The 25753-nt window shown below is 46.1% G+C and overlaps 1 protein-coding gene across 8 annotated transcripts in view; it reads right to left on the reverse strand.

Annotated features, from left to right (window-relative positions):
- The window catches only part of SRGAP3 (SLIT-ROBO Rho GTPase activating protein 3), a 261324-nt gene that overhangs the window by 35620 nt on the left and 199951 nt on the right, over positions 1–25753 (reverse strand). For 3 of the 8 annotated variants that reach the window (XM_045493635.1, XM_045493641.1, XM_045493642.1), the window contains 6 exons: positions 24465–24549; positions 16500–16527; positions 13962–14048; positions 7316–7361; positions 6137–6197; positions 4334–4411 (listed from right to left, as the gene is read on the reverse strand). In XM_045493635.1, coding sequence (XP_045349591.1) covers positions 4334–4411; positions 6137–6197; positions 7316–7361; positions 13962–14048; positions 16500–16527; positions 24465–24549 — 385 coding nt within the window. Of the gene's footprint in view, positions 1–4330; positions 4412–6136; positions 6198–7315; positions 7362–11438; positions 11542–13961; positions 14049–16499; positions 16528–24464; positions 24550–25753 lie in introns of those variants that run through there. The other 5 variants (XM_045493636.1, XM_045493640.1, XM_045493639.1 and 2 more) reach the window with 5 other exon arrangements.

The raw sequence follows: 25753 nt of genomic DNA on the forward strand, positions 1-25753 counted from the left end.
AGGTCTTCCCAAGCCCATTCTGAGGCTCAACATGACGACCCCTCTCAGCATCTATAGGTCACAATCCTCTCCCTGGGGCAGGAGATAGATCTCTGAAGGGCCAGATGTCAAACATGTCAGACCCTCCATGCCATGACTTCAGTCTCTAATCCAAACCCTATCCTGATCTGCACAGGGTGAAAGGGCCATTGACACCCCTTCCCACCAACCCTCCAAATAAGGAGAGACCACTGGCAACTCTCTCATGGTTACGTGCAAAGGGGACAGTGGGTTGGTTTGTGGGGGAAAAACAGAGTTTGCCCAGGAAAACTGGCCCGAGAGACAAGAGGCCAGTGTGGCTCTCTTTGTGGCAGGACAACTGCTTTCCTGCCTTTTTGCGATGTTTCCTCTTCATTTTGCCAGGTTACAGAAAGATCTCAAAACTTGACCAATGAGTTTAAGGTTTGCTGACAGCAAAAAATCACATCATTAGGGATGCCCAGGTGGCTCAGTAGGTTAAGTGTCTGACTTTGGCTCAGGTCATGATCTAAACGTTCATGGGTGCAAGCCCCACATCAGGTTCTGTGCTGACAGCTCAGAGCCTAGAGCCTAAGGATTCTGTGTCTCCCTCTCTCTCTGCCCCTCCCCTGCTCGTGCTCTGTCTCTCTCCCTCTCTCTCTCTCTCTCTCAAAAATAAATAAACATTTTTTAAAAATCCCATCATTATCATCACCATCTCAACTAAAACCCTGGCTGACTCATGTCAGAAGAAGAAGAAAGTGGGTTTAGGAATAATGACCCAAGAATGAATTTCCTACATATTGCAATTTTTCAGAATCTTAAAGAAAACAGATCTGTGCTCCTTTGAACAGCCTCATACAAGGAACACAGGCAGAAACTTCACCCAAGAGAGAAAGAAGGGGGCCAAGAAAGAAAAGGACCCAAATCTTAAACAAATGGCAAAGGACAGGCACCCTGCAGGGACTGAGGGAGGTACATTTTAACAAATAAAAGGAAGAAAGGAAAAACATACAATGTGCTGGTTTTCGAGAGAAAATTCAGTCACAAGTTAGAGTGTGTGGGATGGAGCAGTGGGTGCAAAGAGAAATACTGAGCCGCCCTAGGCTTGGCCACCTGGTTGCCAGTGGTGCAGAGAAATGTACCTCCTATTTTCAGGAGAGATGGGAGGTGACCCTGAGAGTCAGCTGGGCAAGGAGCCAAACCCAGGGCAGTTTGTTGGCAAACATGAAGAAACAAAAAAGAGTAAGTGGGAAATCTGGGCACTAGCCAGCCCAGAGAAGCCAGGAACAGATTTTTCTAAAAGAGACATTCCAGGGAACTATATATTTTTTTTTTAAGAATAAGCCAGGGTTCACCATAGGCTCAGGTGGAGCTCAAAGACAAGGCTGTTGTGGAATGAGATTCATTTTGAAATGATGGAGAGAATGACAGGAGCTGACCGCATATTTGAGGCAAAGAGAAGCAGAAAACATTTTTGCAGCTGACATTTGGATCAGGTGATCTCTGCCCAGTGGGGCTCTGCCTGAGGCGATCCAAGGCCTGTTCAGAAGAGAGAAGTCTTAAATTGCACATCACCCCTGCAAGGCACCCAAGCAGGTGACAGAAGGCCTTAGAAAATCACATTCAAGAAGGAAAGAAAGCAGTGCTCTTGGGGCAGGGATAGGGCCTGGCTTCCTGCTACAAGGAAGTTTACTTACAGAACAGAGGGAAGCAGGGACATTTGAGGCAGTGGCAGTCACCGGGCTGAAGGCACTGAGCAGTGAAGCTCACCCATGAGATTCAAGGAATTCTGTGTAATGGGAAGAACCCAAGAGGATGGAACCAGAAAAGATTTCAGACCATGGCTCTGGTGATTTACAATGAACACAGGACAGTAGGGGATTTGGGGGAAATGAAGAAACAAAACATTGCATTGGGCTGTCCAGTGTTGTCAAGAGAAGCTCAGAGAATGATGAAGGACACTTCCATCAGGGAGGCTGATGGGAGATACTTCTTGCTTTCTGGCCTTTGCATATGCTATTCCCATTAGTCTGGAATGCCCTTTCCCTGCTTTTTCAGACTCTCACTCTTTAAGCCTCAACTTGTGCTTTTCCTTCTCCAGGAAGACTTCTCTGGCTTTACTCCTTCTCCCCACCCCATCCGAGCCGGGCTAAGTGATCCCATACCATCCAATGCTTACTTACTCCATTGTCTGTTGGCTAAACTGGCTCCCTACTAGTCATGACTGTCTTTTGTTCCTGTTGTGTTTCCAGGCCCTAGTCCATTACCTAGCCCGGTGTAGGGCACAATGAATGTATGGTTGTTGGGAGGATGAATAAATGCATGAGTCTGAGCTCAGAACAGGGGAATTCTGGGGCTTCCTGGTCCTAAGTGCCCATGATCCAGGAGCAGACTCTAAAACAAGCTCCTGGAGACATCAGGAGGCCACTGAGTACTACATCCAGCCAGATCCTGCTCTCTAAACCCGGGGTGAAGCCAGAGGGCCAAAGGCCACAGAGGTCTGTGCTGGGGATTATAGCAGTGTCTGCTTGGGGCTGACAGAGTGCTTCTTCCACTCTAGAGCTAGACCTCAGGATGGAATCAGGGGGATAGTGAAGGGGTGAGTCTGCTCAGGAGGCAGCCCCTGCAGAGGAAGCCCAGTAATGAGAATTCCAGGCCTGGAGCCCAGGGAGAGGCATGCTCAGAGCACAGCCAACAGGGACAAACAGAATACCTCCCACAACTGTAAGAGGATTATGTAAAACAAAGGGTAAGGAAGTGCTTTGTAAGTTGGGATGTGATATACTACAGGAAAATGGGTTTGGGATTGGGGTTCTAAATTATTATTATTTTTTTGGCCAAAACACTGCATAAAAAACTAAGCATTAGACCAGACGCATGAAAAAATGCTCAATATCACTCATCATCAGGGAAATACAAATCAAAACCACATTGAGATACCACCTCACACCTGTCAGGATGGCTAACATTAACAACTCAGGCAATAACGGATGTTGGCGAGGATACAGAGAAAGAGGATCTCTTTTGCATTGTTGGTGGGAATGCAAACTGGGACAGACACTCTGGAAAACAGTATGGGGGTTCCTCAAAGAATTAAAACTAGGACTACCCTATGACCCAGCAACTGCACTACCAAGTATTTTTCCAAGGGATACAGGTATGCTGTTTCAAAGGGACACATGCACCCCCATGTTTATAGCAGCACTATCAACAATAGCCAAAGTATGGAAGGAGCCCAAGTGTCCATAGATGGATGAATGGATAAAGAAGATGTGGTATATATATGTATATGTGTATATATATATATATACATATACATATATATACACATTGTAGTGTGTGTGTATATATATATACACACACATTGTAGTATATATATATATGTATATATATACACAAATATGTGTGTGTATGTATATATATATACATATACATATATGTATATATATATATACACACACATACACACACAAAGGAGTATTACTCGGCAATCAAAAAGAATGAAATCTTGCCATTTACAACAATGTGGACGGAACTAGAATGTATTATGCTAAGTGAAATTAGTCAGAGAAAGACAAATATCATATGACTTCACTCATATGAGGAATTTAAGAGACAAAACAGATGAACATAAGGGAAGGGAAGCAAAAATAACATAAAAACAGGGAGGGGGACAAAACAGAAGAGACTCAAATATAGACAACAAATTGAGGGTTGCTGAGGGGTTGTGGGTGGGGGGATGGGCTAAATGGGTAAGGGGCATTAAAGAGGACACTTGTTGGGAGGAGCACTGGGTGTTATACGTAGGGGATGAATCACTGGATTCTACTCCTGAAATTATTATTGCACTATACGCTAACTAACTTGGATGTAAATTAAAAAATAAAAAATAAATGTAATTTAATTTAATTTAATAAAACCTAAGCACTAGCGTATTCTAAAAGCCACTCGGTGTTATCTGTATTCTTCCAAATATGCTGTATTTTCTAAAACACAGCAGCCTTCACAGACTCCTATCATGATTTCGAGTGCTTTACTAGACCCTCTTTCCCAACAACTACCGTACAGTCACTAGAGAAAGTCACTCATGTGCTGGTAAAGGTTTAACAGTTAACTCTTTGAAGGAAAAAAGACAAAGGAAGGATCTGATCTTTGCCAATTTCTGTGGTGTAAATACTCCTGCCTTGGCCGATTTCAAGCCACCAAGGTGAAGGCACTCAGTGCAAACTTGGAAAGAAATGTTGATACAAGCCAGCCCCGGCACACTGCTGCTCTAAGACATACAACACCCATCCTGGCTTCCTATGGACACAAGCTTGAGATGGATACCTACCCCTTTCAAAAGAATTTTTTATGTCGTTGACTTCAACCTGAGATCCTGGCACTCGGAAGATCCCTTGCTGCTGGAGTCCTAAAAGAAAGGAACAAATAAACACAAAATGCCATGATGCCTTGGGCTCATCAGACCACTTGGGAACATTGATGATCCTTCCATTGCTTGTCTCTTTCTCCCACCATTCTTTTTCAAGAGTCATTCCCAATAAAGATCTCCTGGCAGAAGCCCAAAAGGGGACTTTGCAATGAACTTCAGCCGGCCAAAATACTCTGAGGCATCTTGCTTCATATGTTATCTCTTATCAGGGCTTGAAGGAAAAGGCCGCAAGAGGTTTATATCAACCCAGGACCAGTGAGTAACTTCCAATTTAGCCAACAGGCACTTTGCCTACCAAGTTCATCAGGTACACTGGGATCAAGTAGCTTGGCCTGAGTTTACAACCGCCATTTCAGTGTAACAGCCACAGAGATTTTGAACAGGAATGATCAGTATCAGTCACTCAACCATTCCCACCCCCCACCAGCAGAGACATCTTCTTCCTTTCAGAAAAGCTAGAGTCGAGAGTACACGCTGGCCTGGGATCAACGAGTTTGGGGAACATTAAATCATTAAAGAAAAACAGTCTCTTTTTTTAATGTGTTTCTATAAGGCTATAACAAAGAGGAGACCCTGATACCTGACATAATAGTAATGACATAGGATTGTAATAGGACTGAACAGTCATCTATGGAATTGAAGCGATTAAAGGGGCCTCTCTCGTCTTAGGTGGGAAGTAATGGGGTGACTGTGATCTTTTCCCTCACATTCAGTTTTTCTATATAAAACAACTCTTTGCATTATAATTTAGGAAAGTGTTTGCCTCTTAAAGGCAGGCTTTAAACCAAGTTTGGTCTGTACATAGTACGTGCTCAATAAAAGCTGGTTTATGTCTTTCCTTAGCCAGTATCGAATTTCTACCACCTGTGTCTTTTATCCCATCCTCCTAGCTCCTTCCTATTCAGTCACACTTGTCTTCCTTCTTATATTAGACCTTTATACTTGCCACGCTCTCCACTGGAGATTGCATGGCTGGCTTCTTGTACTCAAATATCATCCCCTCAGACATGTTTCTCCTTACCTCCTTCGCCAAAGCAGCCCTGCTGCCCTCCAGCCATTCTATATCCCCTTTTAATTAGTCTCTAGGCATTGCCACTACCTGAAATTGTATTATTTATTTATCTACTTATTTCCTTGCCCTTCTAATTGGTAATACAAGCTACCTAAGGCCTGCACCTCCCCTGTCTTAGGCATTCAATGCCTGTATTCCTCCCCATTGTCAGAACAGTGCCTGCTCCGCACTCTGAAAATACAGTTTTCGAGGGGTGAATGAATGAATAGATGGAGGTGCAAAGAGGCACAGGGGATACCACGGTCGGCAAATCCCAGACCCTGTATTTCCTTTATGGAGCTTACTGCAATCAAATTGCTAACTCATTGGTTGGCTACGTTCAGTGCTTGGAGCACAGAGCTCTGATGCCGGGCAGGAGAGGGGAAGGAACTGACATGATCTTCCTACCCATGCCTTCCCTGACGCCCCGTTCTCCTAGATCCTGGGTGTTCTCACCACCACCTTCTGTCCCCAGACATATGAGGCTCAGAAGAGCACTCAGCACAGCAGCTGTGCCAAGAAGCATTTTCTCTCTAGGAAGCAGGGAAGTAACAGGAAGCCTTCCAAGATGAATTAGCGTCTCATTTCCTCTGACAACAGCCCAGCACCTGTTCTGGAGAGGGTTGAGAACACTGCCCCAAGACCGAGCTTACCATATAAATTGATGTACCGGATGCAGCTCTCAACTACAAGTGGTATAGCTTGTCCTGAATCCTTAAGAAAAAAAAAGAAATTGTGAGTTGTACTGGGCATGGCAGCCGGCAGAGGAAAAACGACAATGCAGACACAGATTATAAACTCAAGCCAGAATATTAGTACCATCGGATTAGTAGGAAAATAAGCAAGGAACTGCTAATCCTAAAGTCTCCACAAACAGTTAAAATAGAAAATCTCCAGTTATGTGCAGAAAAGACATAGCTATGATAATTTTAAAGAAATGCTCTGTCTTCTTACTCAGCTGGGAAGAAATCAGGACTCAGGAGGTTGACAGGCACATCGGGGAAGGGGAGGGAACCCACCCGACAGATAGGGTTGGAGTTTGCTCTTGAAGAGAGCTCTGCCTTCACTCCACTTTGCCCCACTCAACCCTTATCCTCCCAGTGCTCGAGCACAAAAAGGCAGGATTCAAAGGCCTCCTTCTAGCATGGCAGTATCTAATGCTTGAATTAAGAAGAACACACTATGGGAGGTAAGGATGGCCCCAAGGGTCCTTTTGAGCTCCGAGAAAGGAAGGCCAGGTCTACTCCTGAGGTTACAATCTAAACATCCAGGCAGATGCTTTGTTTAACAATAAACGTGTTACGAGGAAAAGTTCTGGAAACAGCTAATGTCAGCCATTGACCATTGAATGGCCAACCTTAGTCAAAAAGGCTGTTTAAGACACAGCTCTAAATATACACGTCTATGGGGGAGGTGGTGAATCTACTTCCGATTACATCTTCCTAGATGGGCCCATGGCCACAAAGAGCTGGGCAAGGGGTAGTTTTCTCTTGGATTCCATGATTGGTTGACCTCTCTGTTATTTTGGGTCACTTAAAGAACATAAAGTCATTTTTAAACTGTCTTTAAAAGAGGCCAAATTAAATCACTAGCCTCCTCAGGTGAGGAAACAATAAGGCATATGTAACATGCTCTCGTAAAGGGACAGAAAACACCCACAGATTTCAATGCCTTTGGGGTTCCTCCACACCCCACCTGTGAATTCACACCTTGATTAACTACGGTCAGGGAGAGGATAGAAAAATGGACCCTTTGGCAATAGGCATGGTGAGCCCTGCTCTAGAGGTCAGTACTAAAGACAGGTTCCATTCAGTTGAATGGAGCTAACGGACCTTTCTAGTAAATACCTGGTTCCTGGTTCGAGCATTTCTTCTTCCTCTGATAACAAAAAATAAACAGGCAGCAGAGCAGGAGAAAAAGAAAAGATTATGCAGGAGTAAGATCAGTTAGAGTAAGCAGATCCTTCAGAGTCCGTGAACGCCGAAATGCAATGGCAGCCAGCAACGGTCCTGGGGAGACTGCCAACCAGTCTGCCGATGGGGAGGGCCGCCCGTGCACCTCAGGGCCTCGTAGGAGCTCTGCACCCTGCCCCCAGCTAGCCTCCCAGGGTGCCTGCCTCGGACACCAGGTGGCAAAGGGGCCTCTATCAGTCCTTGTCAAGTGCAGGGATGTGTGTACCGAGGTGTGTGCTCAGCCCCTTCTCCTCATCCCATCTTTAGCTTCTCCTCAACACAGGGGCTGTTACTCACCGATGGGCAAGGGCCCACCTAAGACACCTTAAGGTTAGCCCAGCTGCCCACAAAAAGGAGGGCACACACCTTCAGGCGTCTACTGTAACACTGTCCCTGGAAGTCAATTCAGAAAACCTCATTCTTAGTAAAAACCTAATTGAACTAAGACTGTGTTTATTAGGTGCCCTCTGGATACAACCCGACAGGACTCCACCTGATTCCACATTCGAACAGCTTCCCATGCTTTCCTACCAAACACCCTGGGTACCTTTTCCTGGGTATCCATTGGCTTTGCTCTCCTTCCTACCCCGACCCTCACACTGGCACCGAGAACACCTCAGGGAACCCCAAAGCTGAGAAAGGCCTGCGGAAGGGAGGGCAGTAAAGAGTCAAAATGTTGTTATGATCTTGTAGGTAGCACTGGAGCCTTTCCTTTCACTAAAGCCACTGACGCCACCCATTTTCAGGGGAGCACGGTCTGTTCGTTCTTCCATATGCGCAGCAGTCAGGCTCTGGGGTGGGTGCCACGTCTCATCCAGGCTGCTTGAGAGGCTGACCTGAGACAGCGGAGGATGGATGCCTTCTAGCTGGTGACATCTGTCCAGTACCCAGCATCTAAACAACTAGAATTATACGTTGGCTAAAATGACCTGAATCCTAGAATGGAGCAAACAGCCTGTCAGATGGGACTGTATGAACAATCTCCTAAAGGCTAATGACAACAACAATGACTAGTATTTCCATAGTGCATACAGTATGCCAGGAGTACTCTAGAAACATGGCATATATTAGTCCATTTGATTGCGTCACACATGCATGAGGTAGGTAAGTAATATTCTCATTTTATAGAAATGGGGTGAGGGCTCTGCCTCCCAAAATTTATAATAAAATTTAAGTGGGCTTCAAAATTTATAATAAAAATTGGGTTTCCTTCTGGCTGAGAGGAACAACAACAACAACAAAAATCAAGGATGTTGAAAAGGATGTTCCGAGGACCCTAGAAATCTATAAACGTATCCGTCATTCTTAACCTGGGGATGCTGCCTCGTCCCACTAAAACCCTCATCATCACGGAGTCCCAGGGATGTTATTTTACCGAAAAACCTTTCACAGGTTTGGCATTTCAAAGCTGGGCGTTCTCTGATCATGCAGAATCTTCTTCCAGACGGCACGTGAATCATACGAGAGAACTACACTCCATTCACAAAGGCTGAAGGACTGAATATATCATAACTGCTTTCTCATTCTCTGAAAGTGAATAACCCTTGAGGGCGAGCCCCTGCTGCATGTAAGTGCATCTACACACTGCCTAGTCATAGCAGGCACACGGAAGAGTTTGTTGAGCTGCCCTGAGAGTTTGTGGCATAAGTACAGTGTGACTAGGAGGAAATGCAATCGTGTTTAACAAATATACCATATTTTTTTTCCCAGCCAAATGAGTGTTATTCTTCCGAGTGCCCTGAGGAAGAGGCTGGGCACTTATTCCAACAGTGTGACACAGGCTAAGTGGCTTTTCAGAGCCGGACAGCCAGCCCCTCTATAGCATATGCCTCTTGCCATTTTCTACCTCCAGGGGTGTGGCAGTGCTGAACTAAAGGATGCTTTTCCTTCCAATGACCAGGGCGTCCATTCTGATACGAAGCTTGGGCACCACCGACCAGGGCCATGCTACAGGCTCTGAGGAACACTGACCAACGGCAGCCCTGACAGTATATTTAGCATAAGAATGTGGTGGCTTCCCAAGGTGACTTCCTCCGGGGCAAACGTGTGGTTGAAGAAGTTCTGATGTGTTTCTCAGGAGGAAGAAGGTCAAATTAGTTGGCAGTCACACACTGCATGTCGGAGCTCTCTATTAAAAGACTATTTCATTAAACAGAACACCGAATTTTCAAGTCCTGTCGGATAGGAGTCAGTTCCTTCCAAGTGCCCTGACTTATCAGCGGTTTCCAAAGAGCTGGGCAAATCCAGGAAGGCGTGCCTGTCTCTGGGCCTTCATTCATGGTCGTCCTCCTTTCAGGGACTTCTGTCCTGCTCCTCTCTGCTTTATTCCTACCCTTTTCTCACCTCCCCCTGCCCCCTGCCCAGTGCCCCTGCAGAAGTCTCCTGTGTTCTAAGGCTCCCAGTGCTTCTTGCTCTGAGCTCCCATGGAACTTACTTGCAGTAATTCAGAGCGCGCATCCTGAACCACCTTAGCTTTCTGTGCTGAAAATCTCCCGAGCAGCCCTATATGCTCCTTGGAGGCAGGGAGAATAGCTAATGTTCCTTTTGGTCCCCTCTCAGCTATGGGCAGTGGCTTTTCCGAGGGTAAGGGTGGACTGAGAAGAAGTCTTGGTGGAGACAGGAAGGGAGATAAAGAAAGAAGGACTCGATGCATCTGTGTCTTCCATGACCTGTTGGATGGCAAACTGCTCACTCCGGGTCCCCTCCAAACAGTACCTCTTTCCTGATGCACCCAGGGGCACCCCTCCTTTTTGGATCCTCCGTGCCTCACCTTTAGACATCCTAAAGCACCCCTTGCTGCTCCCTGCCCCTGGACCGTCCCAAATGGTCCCCTAATGTTCCACTGTCCCCTTCCCTACTGTCCCTTCCCCAGAGCTCAGCCCATAGGCAGAGACAGCTCTGGGACCCAGGCTGGCTCTGCTTACCTGGTCCCATGCCTGCCCCCTCACCCCGTCCTGCAGGTCCCGTGCGCAGCCTGTCAGGACGGAGGAAAGAGTACACTGAGCAGGGATAGCTTCCATCACTCCTAAATTGTCAGCAAAGCCAAAGAGCATTTAGTTTTCTCCTGCTTGACACCAGCCTTCTTTTCTGCAGAAAGTGTCTTTGCTGGATAATGGAGGGCTCTCAGATAACTGGCAGGGACCTTCTCCCCTGCTCCCCCTAACTAATGTTTCTCAAGCATCTCCCTGCCCCCTGCTTCCCTTTGCAATTCTGTGGCCAGCTTCAGTGTCCTTGAGCCATTCATTCTATCTGGGATGCCTTGGTCCTCTGCCCTTTGCATCCAGGAGTCAAGAAAAGAGAAAGTCACTGAGCTGCAACACTTTCATGTTTAGTTTAGGATGTACAGGGTTAATCTAGAATTCTAAAGGGACTACCCCAGCTCAATGCCTAACAAGAAGCAAAATGAGGTGGGAGAGTTTTCTCTCAAACATTTTATGTGTTTCCTTTGCTGCTATAGTCTCAACCAAAATAACAACAACAACAACAACAACAATAACAACAATAATAATAATAATAATCAGTTGTATAAAAATACACTCTTATCTGCAGGATTTTCTTTGTGTTGCTTCTAACCAATCGCCTCTTGGGAGGCACGGATGTGAAGCGAGGCAAGGTGGTTTCTCTAACTGTCCCTCAGGCCTAGCTAGGACTGCAGTTCCTGAAGCAGGAAAGCATGGCTGGCGGGGACCACTGCACTGGCATTTCAAGCCCACTTGGACTCCATGGGTTTCATCATGATCGATCCCTCCTCTGGGGCTGAGGATCCCAGGAAGGCACTTAGGATCAAATGGTCAGAGACAAAAGTAGTCTGCCTAGAAGCCCTTACTGAAGCTAAGAGCAGGCTTCAGTGAGGAACTAGCTTGCTCCACTAGCTTGCTGGGGCCAGGGCACGACCGAAAGTTCTGGTTGGTCGGGGTAGGGCTGTTGGCCAAGGGGAGGAGGTGGAGAAAGGCTGCCATTACATTGGGCGCATTCGCGGACTCCGTGGCTCCCCAGCAAGTACCTTAATAAACGCTTCCATACAGCCGTTAAATAGTTTATGGCTACACACTGAGAGAGGCCTAGGTCTCCTCATTTTCTGTGGTTTAGGGGGAAGGCAGGGGGGCCTAGGGAAAATGGAACAAAAGAAATCAAGAAAGCAACCAACGCAAACATACAACTGGGAAAGACGCTCTTTAAAACCCATGGCTGAAGGGGAACACAAAATGCAAATGGAAACCCCTGAACCCCCAGCACATTGGTGTCCAATGCTCCATCTGAAGGCCTTTGGATGTTTAAGGGAATCTTAATTTACCCACAATGTCAGGCAGGAGCAATGCTCGCATAACACAGATGCATAGATCACAGGGGGGAAATAGTATGTATCCAGGAAACCACTGAAACCCCAATCAGAGGCTGTCATCCTGCAAAGCTGACCAGATGGAGGAGGAACCAGGGGACAGAGATGTAATCTGTAGCCTGAGAAAGCAAGACACTTTCAATGATGATTGGAAGGGTTAATTTTCATTATTTTGGCTTAAATTCATCACCAAGTCTCAACTCCCAATGTACCAGGACACTGATCTTTCTAATGCCTCTTGGCATTTCAAATGCACTTGACTAATCTTTATTTCATTGATCTAAGAGCTAGGCAATTATTATTCTCATTTTAGAGACGAAGATACTGATGCCTGGAGGGAGCCTACAGCTTCTTTGGGGTCCCCAGGTGACCTGAGATAATGATCATATCCTGTTCTTTAGTCAAGTACACTTTTGATTCAAGCGCTTTCAAATCCATTATCACCCTTAACGTCAGCTCAACCCTGCATGTACGGTCCCATTTTATAGAGGCAGACTCTGAGGCTCAGAGAGGGGAACTGGCAGAGCCAGGCCACAAACTCAGGCCTCTATGGCTCCAATGCCAAGATTTTTCCCAACCGGGCCAGTCATGGAGCCTTAGGGCACTTTTTCGTTTCCAGCCAAGGACTCCATCCATCCCATTAACCCTTGCCAGCGGAGGACCCAACGGGTCAGGTTGAAAGTGTCTTGCTTTACTTTAGGATCTCCATTCCCTGTGCTCCACTCTTGGCTACAGGGAGGGGAAACCATACCACAGTTCACCAGCAACAGTGAAACAGCCACAGACACTGGACCAGTTTCCAGAGTTGCTCACCATGCATATACCTGTGTTGGCTTATTTGCTCATCTTTCGCCACCCAAGTTGGCCTGACTCAATGCTGCCAGCCTTCCAGGGCAAAGGGCTTTCTGAGGTTAGGAGAAGGGCCCCTAACCAAGAGAGGCAGTTCATTTTCAAATGGCTTGGTTCACAATTTAGGGAGCAACAAGTGGGGACCCAGCCTGGCACAGCTAATGTCCACACGTGACGAGCAAAGACCTGGTCCCCAAAGTCTTGATTGATTTCTGTGGACGGGCAAGAAATCTTATGGATTGGGGTGCCAATCAAGGTTGAAAGAGGTTCATGCTGCCTCTGCTCACTGGCCTTGTTGTGTTGTGCCTGTCTTCTTCAGCAGCCCAGCCATCTAGGGGAATCTAGTGAGCTTCTCCTACGTGTTTGAGTACTGAGCAAATGCTGCTAGCTCCAGGACATGCATGGGCAAAGACACAGCTGAATCCAAATATCATGCCACCCAAACACTGGAACCAAAATAACAGCACAGACCAAAATTTTGAAAAGAAACAACAGGCAAGACTATTTCAAGCCCATCTTGGATCTATGTCAATTTGGTTAGCTAAGTCCATGTCATTTCTTTTTTGTAAGTTACTGAATTTTTGAGGATGTGGGTATGTGGGGGTGGTATTTCTGGCAAAGGATCCGCTTTGGAGCTTCCAAATGCCAAAAGAGAGTGTAAACAATGTGACACAAGGCCATAGGTTTTAAATCTTGGGATTAGGAATAACTTGAGGATATAGCAACTGTGCCACCTCGTCTCCCTAGTGTTTGGGGTTTCTATTTGTGAGCGTTCTTAGATGGTTTCCTTGTCTCATGTGTGATACCTTCACGACAACCCTGTGAGGCAGGCAAGACTTACTAAATTCACTTTAAACATAAGGCAAATGAGCCCATGAGAAATTAAGAAACTTCCCAAGGGGCACACAAAAAATATGTGATTGGGGCTAATTCAGCTCTTCCTACTCCAAATTCTGTTGTGAACGTGAAATTGGGAAGTTGATTTTATCCCAGAGCATCCAGCAGTCGCTCTAAATTATCTATTAAACTCTCATGGCCAGCAAAAGTAGAGATTCTTAATGTAGGTGTTGGACACCCAATACCAAAAATTCTAGGGTGGCCGGCTGAAGGTTTCCTTAAAATAAGTGTAAAGGAGTTTTTTTCTTTAAGTTTAAACAATGGAATAAAGAGGGAAAAGGATACTTTTCCCATTTCTCCCGCCTATTCCAGAAAGCAAAGGACTGCTCAAATCACTGGGATTTCTTTCTTTGTGTGGTGTTCTGTGCACTGACCGGAAATCTCTGACAAGGAAACGTAGCTATCCCAACTTTGCATGACATCAAATCAATTTTGACTTACTGAAGTGCTGGGTGGGGCACAAAGTGGGGAGCAGGGGGGCAGCTCAGCCAAGGAAAGTGGGGCAGCCTAAGCCTTCCATCTCTTCTGCTGCTCAGTTGCAGAGCAAAACGGAAAGAAAGAAAGAGAGAGAGGCAGGGAAAACAGGAATAGAGAAAGCCACGGAGAGGAAGAGAGAGAAACCAGAGACCAATGTCCCCTTTCTGCCTTTCAACCAAGATGAAAATTAACATATACTGGCAACATAGGAATCAGCCTCAAAATTATTCTGTGACCAAAAGGGTAGTGATTAAAATGTTCCCTAGATAACCCAATAGATGTGCGTGTGAACATCCAAAATGGTGGTAGTGCACTGCAGTTCAGTGGCAGTCAGGCCCCTGGAAGCTGTGCATGAGTACGCATCAGGTTGCATCTATCTGGACAAGAAATCTCAAGTGATTTCACGGCTAATCCACACCATGGGGACAAGCCAACCTGAGTTAGGGAAGCCAGTCTGTAGTTAAAATAATCACAGTTAAACCCTATACTTGTATCCGACCGTGCCATTTATTCATATACTTTTCAAGTGCACTCTTGCACCTGGTCTGCCTATTTTACAGGGTTATGAATTGGGATTATTCTAAGTTCTTAAGTGTGAGAAAAAATGTAACATGTTGCAGCCCATGTGCAAAAATTGGTCTGTCTATACAAGGCCAGCAGCAACTTGGCCGAGGGGACCTGCTCAAAGGATCATCCAAAATGACACTAACATTGGGCAGGAAATTGTGGAAGATACAGAGAGCCATAGCATAGAAACATCTTACCCAGGGCCTTTAGGATTAAATTAAAAACCACTTCAAGTTGGCAGTGCATTGTACAATGAATTTAAAATGATTTTTGGAAGGGGAAGCTTTCAGTTTACCAACAAAGTTGCCTCTGACCTTGGCCAAGGGCCAGAGTACAGATGGCTGGGTTTGCAGTTTACTATATCTAAGTGGGAGGTCTGTAGTCCCAACTTGTATTTCCCAGGCCCTAGGTTGAAGAGGGTGTGGAAGACTATCTCTCAAATGGCTTTATTTAAAAAACAACAACAACAACAACAACGAAAACATCAACTTTTCTCTGAGGTAGACCCTGGGCCCTGGCCAAGGGTTCGATTACAGATTTCTCATGAAATCTGCTGGAACCATCTTCCTTTGCGTGAGTTCTAGGAATTAGGAGGAAGTGAGGGATGGCTCAATTCATCCCCCATCTGTTTTCCTATTTGCAGACTTTGGTGTAAAATGTGGCTTCTGTTGTTTGGGGACTACAACAACATCCTCTTGCCAGAAAAAACGAAAATAAGTAAGGAGTTTGTTTCTGAAAGGTTCTTAGAAAGTGACCCTGCACATCTGCTGGCCCTTGTACAGGAAGGTCCTTGCCTGGCATTACGAATCATCCAGATATTCCCAGACTGCCAGGGCCCAGCGGAACAGCTGCAGAGCTGAGCTTCTGGAAAGCCCTCAGTCTCCCCCACCCTGGGCCCAGCAAACTGAAAGCCTCAGAGCTTTCCAAGCCTCTTCTCAGCCAACTCTCATCCAGATGAGCAGGAGGGGAGTTGAGGGTTCATCTTTCCTCTTGCCAAGTATAACAGCTTTCCAGGATTCTGGGCCACTGGCTCAATTTGTATTGGGCAGTGGGATAACTATTGCTGGGAACTCAGAAAGGGATGGGCTCTAAGGAACAACTCAGACAGCAACACGGCTGCTTATGGATTTCAAAACTCTGAAAGTGGAGGAAAGGTCCAGTCACTGAAAGTCAACCCCTCAGCTACCAGCTGCTGAGTGGAAAGTGTTCACTGGCTCTGGTCTGCTCAAGGAAAAGCGCAAGGGTAATGTTGAGCAAGCTGGAGAGAAAGCTGAAGTTGCCCATTTGTTACTTTCCCAGCAAAGGGCTCTCCCATCAGTCCATCCAAGTGCCCATGAGGTCTGAAGCCAGGGTGCAGGCAGTAGGGGCGTCTGTGCGCACTGATGTGGCTCTGCACATGCATATGCCCAGGTGTGTGCCATACGAGCCAAATCCAAAGCCTTGGCAAATGGGGACCCCAGGATGGGCCCTCCGCCCAGGCCGGACAGTTTGCTCAGCAGCCACAAAACAGACGGGGAAACAAGTCAACAGCTACCCCCACAGCCTCTGGCTTCTGATGTCCGTCTTCAGCCACTCTGCAATATATATTACTGTCCCACCAGATGGAAAGCGCCAACAGAACATACCCCCACTTTCCCACAGCAGCTGGGAAAGGCGCATCCCCCCCCCCCCCCCCCCCCCGCACCGGCCTGTAGGGGGCGTGGCTTCACCAGCACAGTGTTAGGACAAGCAAAACAGCCAGCCTTCTCTCTTGCACAGCCACACCATCCTCCCTGGAGACACTGGGGAAAAGCTAGACCACTCTTAAGAACAGCCCAGCTTCTCTGAGCTCCTCGGCAGCATCTGCCTTCCCACCTTCCCACCTCTCCTGCACCTCCCCTCCACCCCGCCCACCTCAGGCAGCAGGTGGAAACAACCAAGATCCCTAGCTCTTACCTGGTTGTGCCGCATTCTGCTCTTTCCCCTGGAAAGAAAAGTATACATTGATGTTAAATTGGTTGTTTTTTTTTTTTTTAACCACCGAACATTCATCTTTTTCTAAAAAGAAGAAACAACCGAACTTAATTATTTGTGAAATGGGAAATCTAATTATGCCTAAGTAATGGTCTGCTGGAAAGAATGGAGTCTCATTAAATCCCCAGTGCCTCCTATCTGTAAGGCTATGTTCACATAAATTTCATTTCGTGTTGTTCATGTATGTTTTTTTTTTCTTTCCAGCAATTTTCCAACTGCAGCCTGCTGACCACATGCTTTAGAATTTTCTGGGGATGTTGTTAAAAATGCAAGGTTTTTTTTGCTTTCCCATGAGCCTCCTGAATCAGAATCTCTGAGCTAAGAAGCCACGAATCTGCATTTTAACAAGCACCATGGGTGATCCCTTCTCTGCCTGCCAAAGCTCGAGAACTCACGCACTGCTTTATACCAACAAAGGTTTGTGGAGCACCTGTCATATGCTTGGCCCTGAAAAGCAGCAGCCAGAAGATACCTTCTTGTTATTCCTCAGCCCAGCCACATCCCCACCCCGACCCCTCCTGCCTTCATTCTCAGCTGAAGACCTCGCTTCCTTCCCTGGAGAAGAAAATCAGTAAGACGGGTCTTGGCATGCCTCCATACGATGCACCCACCTACCTATGCCTGCCCATTCACACTCTACCTCCCGTCCTGGTACTCTGGGGAAGCATCCCAAATCTGCCAAAGCTCAGACCTTCTGCCCGTGCTCTGGGTCCTACCTCTTCCACCCTTCTTGGGGCCTCTGCTTCTGCAAGTGTCCCCCTCGACACCTCTAACATCGCCAATCTCCTTTCTTCTGGATCATTTCCATCAGCATACAAACATGTTCTGGATGAGTATAACCTAGTTTTGAAACCTCCCTGGGCTCGCTTTCTCACTCCAACTCCATTCCCATTTCTCTCCTTTAGAGTAAAACTTGCTGAAGGAGCTTTATAGAGGCACTGTTGCTTCCCCCACTCACACCACTGCAGCTGGCTTCTGGTCTCACCATCCACAGAGACTGCTTGCTCCGTGTGGCCGAATCCACTTCTGTGTCTTCTCTGCTCTTATCTGACTTCTCAGCACCATCAACTCAGTGAATCACTCTCTTCCTCTTACCAAGTGTTCTCCTTGATTTTCATGACTCCACACTTGCCAGGTGTCCTTCCCACCCTCCAGGCTATTCCTCAGTTTCTCTTGCTGTCTCCTCCTCATCTGCCCCCAGGAGATGCACCCAGCTCTCTTTCTACACACCCTCTCTGGGTGACCTAAGTGCTGACTGAGGACTCCCTAATCTTACCTCCAGATCTTCCACTCCCCTGGAATTGCAGACTCCAAGCCACTGCCTTCCCTTTTATTTTTAATGGCTTTATTGAAGCATAATTTACATATCAAAAAATTCACCCATTTGAAATGTATGATTCAATGATTTAGTAAATATTCAAAGTTGTGTAACCATCACCACAATTCAATTTTAGAACATTTCCCTCACATGAAAAAGATTCCTCAGGCCAATTCACAGTCACTCCCTCTCTCCCTCTCCAGCCTATGACAACTGCTCATCTATCCTCTGTCTATGGATTTGCTTATCTGGACATTTTACAAAAATGGAAGCATTCAATCCACAGTCTTTTGTGTTAGCTTCCTTCATTTAGTATATGCTTTTGAGGTTCATCTATACAGCATGATTCAGTACTTCATTCTTTTAATGGTGCAGTTGAGAACCTCTAGGCCATGCTGTCTAATAGAAATATAATTAATGTAAGCCACGATTTTTAGCAGCCACATTAGAAAAAGTAAAGATGGGTGCCTGGGTGGTTCAGTCGGTTGAACGTCCAACTCTTGATTTAGGCTCAGGTCATGATCTCACAGTTCATGAGATTGAGCCCCAAGTAGGAGCCTACTTGAGATTCTCTCTCTCTCTGTCCCTCTGCCCCTCCCCTGCTCATGCTTTCTCTCTCTCTCTCAAAAAAAAAAATAATAATAATAATAATAATGAGGGGCGCCTGGGTGGCTCAGTCAGTTAAGCATCCAACTTCAGCTCAGGTTATGCTCTCACAATCCGTGAGTTCGAGCCCCGCATCGGGCTCTGTGCTGACAGCTCAGAGCCTGGAGCCTGCTTCAGATTCTGTGTCTCCCTCTCTCTCTGCCCCTCCCCTGCTCATGCTCTGTCTCTCTCTGTCTCAAAAATAAATAAAAACGTTAAAAAAATTTTTTTAAATAATGAAATGAAATTAATTTTAATAATATATTGTGTTTAACTTTATACATCAAAAATATCACTTCAATGTATATTAATATAAAAATTCATAAAGTATTTCATATAGTTTTTGTATTAACTCTTTGAAATCTTGTTTTGATTTTATACATCTTAATCCATACTAGCCATGTTTCAAGCGTTTGATAGCTATATGGCTGGCAGCCGCCATACTGGACAGCTCTAGACTCTAGAATCCCATCCAGCATTCACATGAAAGGACTTTTTTTTAAATAATTTTTTAAGTGTATTTATTGAGAGAGAGAGAGAAAGACAGTGTGAGTGGGGGAGGGGCAGAGAGAGAGGGAGAGAGAGAATCCCAAGCAGGTTCCATGCTGTCAGCACAGAGCCCAATGCAGGGCTCGATCCCACAAATTGTGAGATCATGATCTGAGCTGAAATCAAGAGCCAGATGCGTAGAAAGTACTTTTTAAAAGAAAGAACCGAGCACTTATTTTCTCTACAGAAAACAATACCGAATGAGGATAGGGGCAAAAATGAGGGGAAGGAGAGAGTAACAGAAGTCTGAAAATAAAACACGGCAGAGAATCAACACACAATTCTTTAATTCCTAACCAATGCCACAAGCAGTTACAAGGGTTACTACATTTGGTTGAACTGGAGCCAAAGACCAAAGCAAGAAAGGCGAAACGTTAGACAAAATTGACATATCTCTTATGCATAATCTTATTATGTGTCTGTAGTCTCAGACAAACTCCCACCAGACGCCAGTCTGAGCTACAGGTTTCATACAGACCCAAGACCCCGAGTTGCAGCTAAAGCAACCCACGAGAGGGGTCGGCCGATGGCCTGCATTAACTATAAAACACAATTTCCCTTATGGCTGCAGTAAGCTGTGCAACTCTGACTCCAAAGGGGACCTACGAGGTGTTTCCTGTTCCCCCCTCTCTTAGTTCCAAAAATGCACACTCCTCTCTGTGCTCATTAAGGCCTAGCCACCCTCCCCTTCTTTTAGTCCTGACTCACCATGTTCCTTCCCACCTTCACACATGCTGTTCCCTCTGCCCTGACACTCTTTCCTCAGTTGTTCACAGGGCTGATGTGTTCTCACCCTTCAGTCTCAGCTTGAACATGACCTCCGCCCTGAGGCTTCAGTGCTCACCCAACCTAAAGCAGGTCTCCTCTCCCGCCCCCTCCCCCATATGATCAATTGTTCTCTATCTCAGCCCCAATTTCCCATTCATGGCACTTAAAATGGTTGTAATTCTTTATTTAGTAGTTTGTTTACTGTTCGAGGTTCCATGACAGCAGGAACCTTGTCTGTCTTGTGTTCACTGTTCTCCCCCTCCAGGCTGAGCATAGCATCTATGTTTTCGACAGTGGATGGACAGATAAATGGACAGATAAGGGCAGAAAGGGGAGAAGTGTGGAGGTAGGAATCTAAGTGTTGAAGTCCTGCAGTGCAATGTCAGAAACATACTCAAGGCAGACTTTCCTCCAGCAAGGAATCAAATATATTCCCTGTCAGCTTTAGACTCCTATTCTAGCTCTCAAGAACCCCATTACCAACATCTTTCAGAATCTGTTTTCGTAACTCCTAGAAAATATCAGAAATCAAAACTGTCCTGCCCTTTACCTTCTGAGACCCATTGGGATTTTTAAAAATATATTTTATAGTTAGTGGCCCAGTCATTTTCAGAAGGTCAGACTGTCTGGTCCTGGCAAACACTGGCTCTATAATGTGCTATTAAATCTTGGTCTGAAAAGGTTATGTCCCATCCCTTTTATAGACAATGCACTATTCATTCTTGAGAGGCTATAGTAAATTGAAACACCACCCATATCTTGGGTATAAACCCTGGAGCTTATAGACTACCCAGAGCAGTAAAAAGGTCAGGGATCTAAGACTAAGACAGGATGATAAACTAAGAATTCTATGGCCAAAAACAATGGCATAGCAACAGCCAAGGGCATATAGGGTGCGTTCTTGTTCCCAAGATGCGGCTGTGATGTTTACAACACGGAATGCCACTTTGCAGGGCACCTAGAAGCTTTTTTACTTATGTGTCTGGGATCAATCATGTTAAAAACTTTGCTTCTGAGTGTGACCTAAAGACCATGTGTTTCCTCTAACTTGTGGCTTCTTTGAGCCATGCTGTCAAAACACGACTTAAGAGAAATGGATTACATGACACATTTCATTAAAAAAAAACAACAACAACAAGAAACAAGCTTTGTATCTTCTTAATCAAAATATTCCACTTGGCCCCATATTTCTCACCTGCTTCCAAAATTTCCAGACTGCCCCTCCCAATACAAAATAGCCTTCAAAGGGCATAAAAAGGTCACTGATGCAGGTGTAATCCTACCCCGGCCCACTCTTAGGGAAGCTTTCTACTGAATGGAAGAATCAGCACACACAAGAAGAGGTGAATCGTCTGTTGACACTCAGAAAAATAAAGGAGCCAAGATCTTGAGCTTGCTTTGGCCTGCTTAATTTCTTCCATGTCCGCTTTGCCCAACAGGCAAGAACGTGACCAATCTAAGTCAGTGCATGTTCTCCCCTTTCACCCGGTGCCCTAAGAATCTACATGTACATTTATCAGTATGTGGGGATACAAAAGTGACTCAAGATTTGGTCTCAGCTGCAGTTCTTTCCAGTAATTGGACAATTTGTTAACTTTAGAAATAACAATGGACCAGCGTTTATTACCTGTAACAAATACTCCATACTCACTGGTGATGAGTTGTTAATGTCAATTAACAGGAAATACTGGATGTGGCATTTATGGGAACTAGCTGTACTATCTTTGCAACTTTTCTGTAAATCTAAAACTATTCTAAAACAAAGTCTATTAAAAAAATCCTCACCCAAATTGACCAGTCTAACAAGGCCCATCCCAGTTTTCAAAAGAAGCACAAAGCTTTTCCATTGCTGGCTTACTACAGAATAGGGCTGAGATTCTTCTGGATGGCTCTTTCTTAGCTGCCCTTACACTTCGGAAGCCACATTTTCCTGCAGTTTTTCGTTGCTATTCAGCCTAAAACTCAGAAGGAGGACTGGTAAATCACATCTTGGAGCAAGGTATAGCTGAAGGCTAAGTAAACTTGGGAGACCAAATGGGTCAGGGGTTATGCCAACCCAAACTAATTTTTATTATTATTTCATCAAGGCTATTCATTCAGGCAAGGGCAGTAATAAACGGTTGCATCTGATAGCACACATGGGTGAGCTGGAGAGAAGCACCTTCTCATCTGGGATCTTATTTTCTAAAAGAACATCTACTTTTCTAAAACCAGGGCTCCTGATTTTGAACATACAAGGAGCCAACCAACTCATAGGGACTTGCCTTTTGGTACATGGCTCTGAGAAACAGCCTCCGACCCCCAGGGGCCACTGGCTATAAAACCAATCCTCCTTTTTAATGCTAGTCATGGGAGCTGTCCCTGGCACACCAGCTTGGCTCTTCCCTAGGACTTTCTGGCTCTCCTACTCCTATGCGCCCCACTCTTCTGGCCCAATATGGAAATGTCAGGATGGGCAGAGTGTAGAGGAGTGTCAGGGGAAATGAAGAAAAAGCCCAATGCAACTCACTGCTCCCACCCTTACCCCCAATCAATGAGGTCTGACAAATGTATACACCTGAGTATACACCAAAACAGGAGCATTTTTATCACCCCCAGAAGTTGCCCAGCTAGAAGACACAAAACTAATCTATGCTGACAGAAATCCGATCAGTGGTTGCTTGGGGTGATGGAGAAAGAATTCACCTCAAAGGGGTTCAAAGGGGCTTTTGTGGTGACAGAAATGTTCTATATTCTGATCTGGGTACATATGTTTGTCACAAGTGATTTCTACACAAAACGGGTGGATTTTATTGTACATAAGTTATAGGTCAATAAAGTTGATTGAAAAAATTCTACTGATATTAGTTTTAACCCCCTGGTTACTACTCCAAGCCCCAGTTACTCATTTTTCTTGAAGCCTTTCCAGCTCTTCTGGGCCCACGGTGATCCCTTCCACTCCTGGCTCATACTCTTAAGAGTCTGTACTGTTCACCTGGCAATTCACCTAGTATTTCTGTGTGACTTAATGTTATCGCTTTAAATTTTTTATGAATTCATGAATCGTCTTCCTCGCTAGGTTAGAAGCACCTTGGGGCTGGGAAATGGTTTAATTTCCTACTGTTTCCTCTAAAGCACGGGGCTCACAAATGCCAAGCATCTGCAGATTCCAGCTGTCCCCCTGATCGGTGCCGAGTGGACAGTGTCAGGGAAGGCTTGGGTGGGCAGGGCACAGCCCTAGAATGTGCACCTGTATGGAGAAGAGTGGGGTGCTATGCCCACTATGACTCTCACCTATCACACTCCTACTTCCCTGGAAAATTCCTGGGTGATCTCTAGGCCTGCGTCAAGCTGTCGTCTTGGGATCTACTGGTATCATCACATTGGAAATCCCGTTTCCTGGACCCCATGCTCTTTCTCCTTTACGTAGAGCACACCCTTCAGCCAACAGACCTCTCCAACAGAATACAAGAGTACATCTGGATGTGGGGCTCAAGCAGGGCCTCACAACTTCAGAAACGCCCAGCTCAGCTCATCCCCCTCACAGCTGACAGTCACACCACTTTCCTGGGCCACCACGATTTGCTGCAAGCCATCCCTGATCTTGGGGCCAGGCTCGTGTCCTGGTGACCTTCCCATTCAACATTCATCCAATGACTAACTGAATGCCTACTGTGAGCCAGGTACTATTCTAGACACCGGAGATAAAGTGGTAGACAAAATAAACAAGGAAGTCCCTACTCGTAAAGAAGATATGAGACAGTTGGGGTGGGGATGTACCCAAAGATAATAAGCAAATGAACAAATAATAAATAGGGTGCTTTCACATGGTGATGAATGAGATGAAGAAAATCAAACAGAGAGTGTTGGGACAGAGGTGGTGATTTCTTGAGGTTGGGTGACAAGGAGAGTCTCACTGAGGAAGTGACACCTCTGCTGACACAGCTGAAGGATAAGGAGCCACCCATACTGAGATCTGGGTTCAGGGCATTCCAGGCAGAGAGAACAGCAGATGCAAAGGCCCTGGGGCAGGAATGAGCTTGATGAGTTTTAAAGGGCAGAAAGGAGCGTAGAGTGGCTACTGCACAGTAAGGGAGTAGACAATGATAAATATGGTCAGTGAAAAAGGTAATGTTCAAATGACCTTTTGGCCTCATGTACTGTTAGAGCACTTTGGATTTTATTCCAACTGTCATTGGAGGCCTTTGCGCAGTTTTAAGCCTACTCCCCACATCCCTCAAGGACCAAAATACACATATGGATTTTTCTTTTCTGAACCTAGATGCCTGGCCAGACACTCTAGGAGTATTCCTGGCAAACAGTACCTGTTAAAAAACAGCAATGCAGAACTCTGTGCTCCTGGATTCCCACCCCCTACCTGCTGGGAACCTCTCTCATCACTTTGCCTTGGACTCTCCCCCAGAACCTAAACGAACATAGTTGCCCCATGTTTTCTGCAGCCACACTAGACCCCTCTTAGCATCTGTACTGGCCTGCCCAGTCCTGCCAGTGGCTGTGCTACCAGGCCTCATTCAACCAAGTGCCCATGTCTCAAGCTGAAACGACCCAGGGGACCACGACAAAACAAGTATCCCTCCTCACAGGCCTCTGCCTTCCAACCAACTCACCTTCACCCAGGGTCTGCTTGAGTAAGTCATGCTTGGCCTGTAGCTTAGTGATGAGGTTACTGCCATTCACATATTCTTTAAATTTCTGTAAAACACAAGGCACAAGGACATTACAGACTGCAAGGCCAAGTCACGTGGTCTCTGCCTCTGAAACCGACCGCTATGCCAGGGAGGTCAGAGGGAGATTATGCCACCCTCAAGGACCCCAGCATGGGGAAAAGAAGGACCTCTGACTTGCTCCTTTTCACTTCTCCACAGACCCCAGCTCTGCTGAGTGCGACCGTCCCATCCTGGGCATTTCAGGGCAGTCTGGGGGAACACAAAGAAAGCTCAGGGGGAATGTGAGCTGCGAAAGGTGCTTTTGTCAGGTGAGGACTGGGGACTGAGCCCCAAGCAGACAGCTTCGTTAGTCATCAAGCCTCCACTGTGCTTCTGGGCCACGAGCAATAAAAATGGGAGCCGTCTCTGGGGGCACACAGCTGAGGCAAGAGCGCTTTATCAGATCTGTTACAGAGGAGCCTCCGAAGGAACCGTCCTTTCATCTGGCCCAACTCTGAAGGAGGAAGGGCTTTGCAGACCCCTAAAGACATTCCTATTAAAATAACCTCAATTACATTGGGGGATACGTTTTTCTGCTTTTTACAGAGGAGACAGGTGAGGCTGGCATAAAGAACTGATTTGCCCCACATCCCTGGGACTCCCAGGCTGCTTCAAGTTCAGGGACCTTGTGATGTACAATGTGTTTCAGAGCAGTGCAGAGGGACAGGAGTCACTGGGAACAGAAACACATCTACCTGTGCCCAAACTGAGCTGGACTTCAGCCACACCTCTGCACAAGTACCAGCTTTCCTTGGCCCACCCTGCATCACGTAAGCACAAGCCAGACCCCTCTCTGCTGGGGCATGTCTTTGCTAGACTGTGAGCTGCTGTTGGTGGGGTCCACACCCAATTTGTTTCCGGATCCCCAGTGCCTACAGCTGTGCCTGGCATATAGCCAGTGCCGAGAAACTCTGCTGAAGCTCTGATCTCGTGGGGGTTGACAGAGAGGAGTGGGAAGAGAGACAATAAGCTAATAAAGAAAGTAAAATACACGATTGGTCGGATGCTGGTGAATGCTATGGATAAAAATAAGGCAGGAATGGGGGACTAGGAACCAGAGCAGACCTCACTGCATAGTTGCCATGTGAACCAAGGCCTGAAGGAGGTGAGGAAGGGGCTGCGTGGATACACGTGAGCACATGGAGAAGGAACATTCTCAGCAGATGCAAAGGCAATTGCAAACGCCCCAA

The sequence above is a fragment of the Leopardus geoffroyi genome, chromosome A2, assembly GCF_018350155.1.
Source record: "Leopardus geoffroyi isolate Oge1 chromosome A2, O.geoffroyi_Oge1_pat1.0, whole genome shotgun sequence".
In the NCBI taxonomy this organism is placed as follows: domain Eukaryota; kingdom Metazoa; phylum Chordata; class Mammalia; order Carnivora; family Felidae; genus Leopardus; species Leopardus geoffroyi.